The sequence below is a fragment of the Azolla caroliniana genome, unplaced genomic scaffold (assembly GCF_043228905.1).
Source record: "Azolla caroliniana isolate FFs.n. ecotype wild unplaced genomic scaffold, voAzoCaro1.0.p SCAF_14, whole genome shotgun sequence".
Classification (NCBI taxonomy): domain Eukaryota; kingdom Viridiplantae; phylum Streptophyta; class Polypodiopsida; order Salviniales; family Salviniaceae; genus Azolla; species Azolla caroliniana.
Genome location: NW_028230449.1, coordinates 1,154,196 through 1,163,911, shown reverse-complemented (window position 1 = coordinate 1,163,911; position 9,716 = coordinate 1,154,196). Strand labels below are relative to the sequence as shown.

Sequence of the window (9,716 nt, the reverse complement as noted above, 5' to 3'; positions counted from 1 at the left end):
TCTTTGTATCAACATACCAAAAACTGTTGTCACCTTGGAATGCTGAATAGAAGACATTAGTCATGAATTTCAAGAATTCATACGAGGTTGTACCAACTTTCAAGGATTAGTATCTAAGACAAAACAATCTTCGACAATGTCAAGCATGTTAAGAAACTTTGCATTCATTTCCTACTTTGAGCTTGTTATTTGTGCCTATACGGGAAGTCTACACTCTACATGCACTTTCATCCTCTACTCAACCATAGATCTACACATATGGAAGATAAAGTCAATGAACTATAGAAGCTAGCTTACTTTTTCATTTCGACTTTTCCATTTTCTTATTTCGATTGTATTTAATATCCCCTACTTGCATGGCTAAGGATTGTTGAGCTCATTTGGATCGAGTTGACAAGAGAACGAGGCTTTTCATTGGAAGTTTTTGTCAATGCCTTTATCATTTATATCGTAGAATTAAACTGCACGATCATTACAAAAGAGATATCAATGCTTTTATCATCTACATTGCAATATCAAACCACCACACTATCATTACAAAAGAGACAACTAAAGCATTACAATAAAAAACATTGAATTTTTGAGAAATTTCATTCCAACGAAAAGCTTACAACATCTCGAGGTCCAAGGGATGAGTCAATATGATGGACGATATTAAACAGCCTCATTGCCTTTCTGTACAATAAATCCTTTATATTGGACCCTTGAAAGAAGGGGGAAGGTTCACATAACTTATAAATAAATCCTACTTCAAGTACAGCATGCACTATTATAAGTACACTAGGACTGGTAACAAAACAAAACATTATGCATTTATAAGACATATGAGAGATTCTCTTTATCTATCCAAAACCACATCATAAGTCACTATAGCTCCGCCACACTGCACGAAACTCCTCTCGGAAGGTGTTCAACCTCGCTTTCAAATTTGGGGTCCGGAAACTTGTATGAAGTAAAATACCTGGGAAAGTTTTTCACAAATATCATTTTTAGAAATATCCACCATTTCGCCGATGTTTAGAAAGAAATTGATGAGAAAACATTATTTACATAAAAAACTTACATAGAAGCCCCGAAGAGAATGAAATGGAGATGATTTTGAGAGAAGATGATAGGAATAAGATTACCATGCTTACTGCCAAAGGAAACAAACCAATGTCACAAATACCTCTAAAAAATATATTCACATGGCTACAAATTACATAAAATAAGCCTTAAGCCTTAACCATAATTATCCAAACCCCAAAAAATTTGAGACAAGATAAAGTTTTACATATAAAGAACAATTGCGACAAAGCTATTGGGAAAACCAAACTCACACCTAAAAGCAGCCCGATAAAAATAAGCCGCCTGTCCTTGCCACATATATAAATCGTCCCTTTCAATGGTCGACCACGTCCACTAGTCCTTTGGAGCAAAGCTAGAAAATATGTTTTCAAGAATCTCGAGAGCTATATATTTATGCTATATATATGGTTTCCATAGAGAGGTAAAATACTTTTAATTACAAGTAAACATACGTTAATGGAGCTCGCATTTTTGCCGCAAATGGGGGATAAATTCTTCTTACTGTCCTTATGATTTTTTCATTGGTAGATAAAGCAAAGCTGCACAAGAAGTAAATAAAGAACACATATGAGCTTGACTATTTCATAGTATATATACCTTTTGATTCACTGAGCATACTGAATTGATCCTAAAGAAGCACACAAACCTGTCATTCAAGCACATTATCGCAAGAATGATCAACACAACACCAGCAAAGGCTGCCCAGCTTCGTACAATTCCCGAACCTGAAATCTCTCAATCAGCAATTCCTCCAATCAATACATAAATGTGTATTTGAGTATAACCACATGCTTTACCGAGCAGAAGAATCAGAAACATTAGAATAGCATAGTTCATTCGATACCTGCAAATCAGAAAGTTAGGATGAACACTTCTTTCTATCTGGATATAAATTATTTGGTCTCATCTGTCATTGGCTTTTCCAAGATGTTATCAATTAACATTATCCATTTCATCTCTTACCCTCTCTCAATTTTTACCTTATTCTATTCCATGAATTCTTTTGTCATGATACACAAATGGCATAAACGTGTACATGGTTTGGCATCATGGGCCAATATTGCCCTGTCGCCAGACAGTAGGAAAACGATTTCTCTTCCATCTCTCAAGCTTTCCTGTGGTCGTTAGTACATCTCTCTCAAGGTTCACAACTCCAGCATGGACCAACTGCAACTTCAAGGAATCCATTGTATTCCTCAACAAAACCCTCCTGAAGACAACCAACACTATGCAGAAGAGTAGAGAAAACCTCTTTCCAATGACCACATCCATCCCAGAGCTTCATGTCAAAGAGACGTTGCGACCAGCTTCTCCAACCAACAAGCATCACACTTCTCGAGGGCACAACGTGTTTTGGATCACAGAAGATCTCACACCATCATTTATCAAAACAAAAAGAAATCCAAAGTCAGAAAGATACAAGCAGCATGGAAACAGCAAGTGGGCAGCCTGTTGTGATGGTCCAGTCATCACCGTTGCCTTGATAACTACCTTTTTTTTTCATGACTTCGTCTTCATTTTGAGGTCAAATGGGAAAGTCTCATGAAGCTGGGATGAAGACAATAGATCAACATACACCGAACAAGAATTTTTGAAACTACAAAAAGGGTATAGCCAATACCTGGAACAAGATATTAAAGGATATCCCTGCCCTAAAGAAATGAAATCCAAATACAGGACACAAGGAACAAGATTCTCCAAACTGAGGTAAGGGAAGGAAAAAAATGTCATATAAGACTTCCTCATGGATGATTGTGATCACGAAGACCCAAATGAAGGGGCTGAAAATTAGATATGATTAGAAGAGCCAAGCTATGGCAAGAAAAGCCACAACTTCTACCATCATCAAACATGACCACAGAAAAGGAACAACGGAGAAAGACAGGGACAATTCAGTCCACATCACAGGTTTAACAATATAGAAGATGATATAGTGGGCTTATATACACTTGTGGGTATCTTGAAACACGAATATATTAGAGTAGGAAAAGTGGGTAATTCATAGGAGGAGCCAGCTAAAAGAATATTTTGTGAAGCATGGCCAAATCAAGAACATTGCTATCTTTCTCAATGATGACCGCACACTGGTGCGAATTGCACATGTGTAACAGTGAATACCATATACCAGAGCAACCAAAGAGAAGGATGTTTCCAACTTTAGGTCTGGGGATGCACTCCAGCTGTTCATGAATACTTCTTCTCTAATGAGTCCTGGCTCCAATCCTTCATCCTCAGGTACATCTGTTGCCTGGGGAAATTAAGTTCTATGTATTAAGGTGATGACATCTATTCTCGAGGAAGCTAGTATGTACTATGGAGGATGCAAGCTAGTGATACTAGAGTTACAAATTGCACAGCAATGTGAAGCCTATGGTACCAGGCTGGGATTAGATATTTGGAACTTCCAAACTGCAATATTAGCTATGAAATTGGATGCAGGCGAGAGATTGAAATTCTCCTTGGTGATACATCATACGCCAGGGTCCAGGACAGTCTTCAATTACCTTCCTAGCATAGCAAAATATTGTCAGGCGGCATTGTGCAGACAGGAGACTACTTCAAGAGGCAAGAACCTCCAGGGGAGGTTGATATTCTTTTTTGCCAGGATATCAATCCATTCATCTACATTGTGAGGAAACGTGAGCGTATGTTTATGCTACTTTCCACTTGCTACATCTGACTATGCTTGACCAAGGGGCAATTGCTCTGAACTTCCCTAGAGATGCAGAGACTCGGGAGTTTTCCACACAAGATATCATTGTTCTTGGTAACTTCAATGCAGGTGTAGTAGGATTTGTGAGTGCTCCCACATAGAGATTGGGATAAAATTTTGAATTATATGCCAGACATGCCATCATTCATTTCACATATTCATAATTATGTGGTGTCTCCGAGGCCTATAGGAACGCAAGTAAACCATGCCCATCTCTCCTTTACAACCAACTTTTTCAGTCTTTTATTTGACAGCAAACCACATATTGTCATCCAAGATATACCTTCTCGTGAGTTACTGGTGGAGGTATACACCTCGGATATTTATGAGTCATGTACAGTCAACCCACACATGCCTTGGGATGGATCTCATTGGGATCATGACACACATGAACACAAACCCCATACATTTGTGGATGTGACTGCCCTGATAATCGCGCACAACAACAAGACCGCCCATTAAAAAACCTTGGAATCCAACCTTCTGATGCACGTGCAAATATGTGTGTTTGTATGTGTATATCTGTGTGTTATGTATGTATGTATGTATGTATGTATGTATGTGGGTATGTAGGTATGTGGGGGAAGGATTCATCACCATGTCAAGGCGCAATTTACCGATTGGCTTTTCAAAACTTCATGTTTCACCAACAACAATATATTGTTGGCTTTGCTCACACATGCTCCGACCACAGCACACATTTTCTTACACATATTGCATATTGTAAACACATGCCTCTTTGGCATGGATACTCATATCCAAATCAAAGGGCTCATTCTGCAAATCCTTCTTCAGATGATGATCATCATCGTCATATCTTATGAAGGTGACAAACTCGAAACAACTAGCAAGACTTTTTTCCCCTCTCAACCACTCAAAACAACAAATTTAGAAGACAAAAACCTACAACTTCAATTTCCCCTTCAAGCAACAATAGAGATGACGGTGATGGTGATGGTGATGGTGATGAATGATGAATGATGATGGTGGAAGGAGACTTACACATAGAGATTGCACTTGAATCTGCTGCTCCACCCTGAGAAGCTCTTGGGAAGAGTGAACCTAGAAAAGAATTCGAGAAGAGGCCGTGGTGGAGAAGACCACTCCGCTTCCTTCAATGCATCACCAACCTCTTGCAGAGTAACGCTACTCCAATCCATGGCGATGGATCCCTCCCTGTCTGTGATGTTCAGAAAACAAGGAGGAGGAGACCCTATTTATTTCTCTTTGGTGTTGGTTGGGAATCCTCGTCTTCCTCCTCTTCTTCTTCTCCTTCTTCGTCTTCCTCTGATTGAATTCGAGAATTTCGTCTGTTCCTTTACAATTTTTAATGCTTGGAACTTTTCTTTCCACTTTAAAGCATTCGTATGCAGGAAAATCAAACCCAACTCTAACTCTAACCCTAATCCTAACCCTAACCCTAACCCTAAAGCAATGGAGTGGATGAAGAGAGGGAAGGATCGATCGACCCTGCAGCCACAGAGACTCCCTTTTTTTTCTTTTTTCTTTTTATTTAATTTAATTCCCTTTTTATTTAATTTTATTTCCTTTTTATTTTTTATTTTATTTTATCTTCTTTTTTATTTATTTTATTTCTTTTTCTTTCATATTACATATTTCCTTTTAATTTTGATTTAATTTCCTTCTTATTTTTTAATTGAATTTCCTTTTTAATTAATTGAATTTCCTTTTTATTTATTTAGCTTTCTTTTTATTTAATTTAATTTCCTTTTTTATGTATTTTAATTTCTTTCTTTTTTCATAAGGCCAGTGGGAAACCTCAAAGACCTCGATCCACAGAGACGGAGACGTTGGTAGAAACATGAAGAGATTCAGGGGCTGAGAGCAAGAAAAGACTCTTCTCGGACCCCATCAGCCCGCAAAGACATGACCCCAGAAAAGATCACCTTGACAATAAAATCACTCGGCTTTTGTCCGTCCATCCAAACTCCGAGATCGAAAATATCTCTGGACCACACACTCGTCCGCCCGAGTTGAAGACCTCCTTCTGACTTTTATGGAATCAAGTTGTATGGCCTTATTGTTGGGTGGCATGTCAACTTCACTCTGTTGAAACTCCTACCAATTTTCATTCAAATGATTGTTGGATTGCTTGCAGAAATAACATAGGAAGGATATGCTCGTAACAAAGCATAACGAACAAAGAGAAATATCATGTATCTATACGAAGTGAAACCACAAAATGCAATTGCTAATTTTAGAAAGGTTGGTACAACAAAGAGCAATAGATCACACACAACTAAGAAAATGATGTGTGACCCAAATCTCTATCAAGTACGTTGTTAGCCCTAGTGACTAACCCATCCACCATTTGCAACGCACCTCCTTTTTCACCGACTACATGTGTGAGGGTTGATGGTGCTTGTTCACACTGAATACTCCCTCCTAAGAAACTTTAAAATGGGATTCTCTTTCTTTTTTATAATTTCCGTTGTCTTCCACGCATCTATGATACATTCCCACATCATGCAATTGCTCAAAACTCCTATTCAATATAACTTTTTCTTTTGTATAGAAAACCCCTCTTGTGGTCTTCGCATCATTTGGTTGCACAAACTATTGCATCATATGATAAACGTCCTTTCCCTACTTGGTTGGTCTTCTCTAGTCTGAATGATCTGTATCAACTTCTTAATCCACTTATGATTGAGTTCCTCGTTATGAGATCCACACACTTTTCCTTTGTTGCACAATCGTATAACCTCAACTGCTGGTTCCAAATTAAGCTCTTGTATGAAGTGGTATTAGATCGCTACATGCTTGATCTACCCATGGAACACCAATTTCTTTGTAATTGCAGTCGTTATGTCTTATACATATCAACTTTACCTTAGACTTGCCAAAATTTATTTTTTGTTGTGAGACTTTCAACATATGATATGCATTGTGCCTTAGCCAAGATAAATATATTACAACTTGTAAGGGTGTGTGTAAAAATATTATTTGGGCTAAGGGATCATGAATATACAAATATATGAGAAGTTTTTAAGGGACTTGAACCCATGACCCCCTCATTGTACATGTTAAATGCTATTTGGGCTAAGGATGTATAGAACATATTGCAATTGAACCCATGACCCCTTGATGTGCAATTAAATCTCCACCATTACATAATGTTATTTAGGCCAAGTCATGTATGTTGTAGGTTTTGGGAAATTGAACCCATGACCCCCTTGATGTACCATAAAATCTTGACCATTACATAAGGCTATTGGGGTTAAGATCTAATGAGTACACAAATTTTTGAGGGAGTTTACGGCATGACACCTTCATACACACATCGAATGTTTACCACTTTGAGCTAAGGGTATCATGAGTATAAAAAATATCATAGGTTTTAAGGATATTGAACCTAATGAATTACATACACATTAAATGTTAACCATTACATTGTCATACGTGGTATAAAATATAATTGTACATATTCACATTGCACATTGTTTTATTATATCACATTTTGTGATAATTATCCAAGATCACCAAGTAACAAACATGTATAATATCCTAGTGGCAAGCATGCATGAGACTAGGAGTTCTATATATCGAGAAGATCTCAAAGCTCTCAAACCATCCTTGTTGACCTCCTGCATCGAGATGACCTTATAACCCTTACCATTTTGGCTATAAATAATATTCTTGAAGAATACTAGACATGGACAACAATTGGATGCACGCAAATTTGGGGATCATGAAATCTACAAAAATCATGGTCAACGTGGCATCAATCGGTATGTGGAACATTTGGAAACATAGATGTCTCAATTGGTACCTAGGGGAAACACACACAATTGCAGATACCATCACAACTATATGGATTGATATTGTGGTATCCTTGCAGGCACAATTCGAAAACCTACATGGAGATTCAAAACCTAAAGAGCTGGCACAAGCACAAATGATCTCACTTTGGGAAACCACACTATTGATGGACTTCACGTCAAGACATCCAAAATGGTGCTTCCATTTGCCTCACTAGCTCTACCCCCATTGGCGAGCAAATCACCCATATTGCTTTTGGTGATATAAATGTCTAGTTGTGTTCAGAAACATGCTAACTGTGGACATTTTGTTGAAGAAGATCATGAGGGGATGAGGAATCATTTTTCACTTATTTTGTTGTTAATTGCACAGGACATTGGTGGTATTCGACGAGATGGTTGATGTGGACTGAATGAAGCAATTTGTCTGTTTTTTAGGAGTGATGATGGTGGGGGGATCGAAGCAGATCATGAGGGGATGAGAATCACACTAGACTCATTTTGTTGTTATTTGTACAGGACCTTGGTAGTAAGCGGCGAGATGGTTGATGCGAACCGAATGAAGCATAATTTTGTTTAGTGTTAAGGTTGAGTGAAGATGGTGTGGGGATCGAAGCATATGGTGTGAGGTGAGGACGACATAGTTCATCTTGTTTATAGGGAGATTATTATAAGTACATTTTCAATTTTCGTGGAGATGAAGGACATGGTCGTTTTGATATGGGAGATGATACATGGGCTATCCAAGGCAGCCCATCACGTTTTACCCAAGCATCAGGTGCATCATGGACTACTTTGGTGTCTTCAACTGCTGTGTACAAAACATTTGTCAAATAACATCACCCAAGTGGACAGCCAGGTGATGGTGAACAACTTCAATATAGGCGGAATCAAATGCATACATAGAGTTTTTAGACTACTAGCCGGGGTGGACAACCAGGGTATGTTGACTAGGATTACCACCAAGATATGTATTCTCTTGGACCACAAGAATTTGTTACCGCAGGAATTTGGTTATAGGTTGACAATGGGTCTTGTTGGCAAAGGCTGAGAGAGTTTTCATGGATATAATTAGCCTTATCTTGCCAAAGGCCATCGTTTATATTTGGTCTTTTTTTGATAGATACTTGTGGAGTGGAAATTATTATGTATAAATTGTAGATGGACTTTGGCATTGTTAATTTTAATACCAATGGAGCATAGTTTTTGTGGGGAAAAAAAAACATGCTAACTGTGTCTTGATGCTTATTGAAAAATAACAGGTTTTGCCATGCCGTTGTTTGTTGTTATGTGGACAACAATTGCATCACCTTTTTTTTTATCTAAAGCATCACACAATGATAGCCAAATATATAGGAAAGAGACTTGTAAATAGCATAGTGTCTATAGATAGCATATACTTAGAGTGTACATAGCTTGATTTGTATACATGATTCACCTAATTAATGGGAAGCAATCTTTTTCTCGGGGAAAAAATAAAATCTTGAAGAAGTTTGATAGCCAATTCTATTTCCTTGTGTTTCCTCTCACGTTGTTGTATCCTCAATGTTAAGAGACCCCTCCTACTAAGGTCACAATCCACACACTATGTAAAAATGTTTCACTTTGCACTCAAATATGTTTTTGTTTAGGCCAGATGCATTTAATAGCTATTAATACTTGTTGGGCCACCGGGTCGTGTTGTAGTAGCAAATATAGTACTATTGGCATCAATGTGGTTTATAGCATCTATGTGGCTATTTTCTAGATCAGCAATGACAAAAGTGCAAAGCTTGAATCCGGAATTTCCTTTGGGGGGGAAAACATGGCTCTCCTATAGTAGCCAAAGTTGCGTGGAATGTGTTGATTCAACCTAAAATTAATGGAGGGTTGGGTTTGATAGATCCCTTGATGCAGTCAATAGCTCTCTTGACTAATTTGTTATCAAAGGTTTGTTGCCAGGATCAGAAGCTTGGAAAGGAATGTTTTTAAATCAGTTAATGCAATTAACTCCTAAGACAGGAGGAGTATGGTCACCCTCTTTAAAGTGGTTGTTCTTGAATGACATGAAAACACCAAGGAGAAATCTTGCATCCAATAGATTTTTGTTAGGAATCATAAGAGTGTGGGATGCAATTAAATCATTTTTGCTAAAGGACAAACCTTCTACCTGGGAT

At 37.9% G+C, this 9,716-nt stretch overlaps 1 protein-coding gene across 2 annotated transcripts; it reads right to left on the bottom strand.

The window, feature by feature from the left end:
• Positions 1-632: 632 nt before the first annotated feature.
• On the bottom strand, positions 633-5,265 carry LOC147855115 (PRA1 family protein A1-like). 2 transcript variants are annotated; one of them, XM_087330589.1, is made up of 7 exons: positions 4,784-5,265; positions 1,866-1,912; positions 1,715-1,793; positions 1,521-1,607; positions 1,322-1,401; positions 1,064-1,135; positions 633-961 (listed from the first exon to the last, which is right to left on the bottom strand). In XM_087330589.1, exons 1-7 carry the CDS (start codon positions 4,939-4,941, stop codon positions 858-860), a joined length of 627 nt encoding a protein of 208 aa, XP_087186715.1. In that variant the 5' UTR covers positions 4,942-5,265; the 3' UTR covers positions 633-857. The 2 variants fall into 2 exon arrangements, with proteins under 2 accessions (XP_087186715.1, XP_087186714.1); XM_087330588.1 differs by having other exon boundaries at positions 1,322-1,407; positions 4,784-5,263.
• Positions 5,266-9,716: the final 4,451 nt, after the last annotated feature.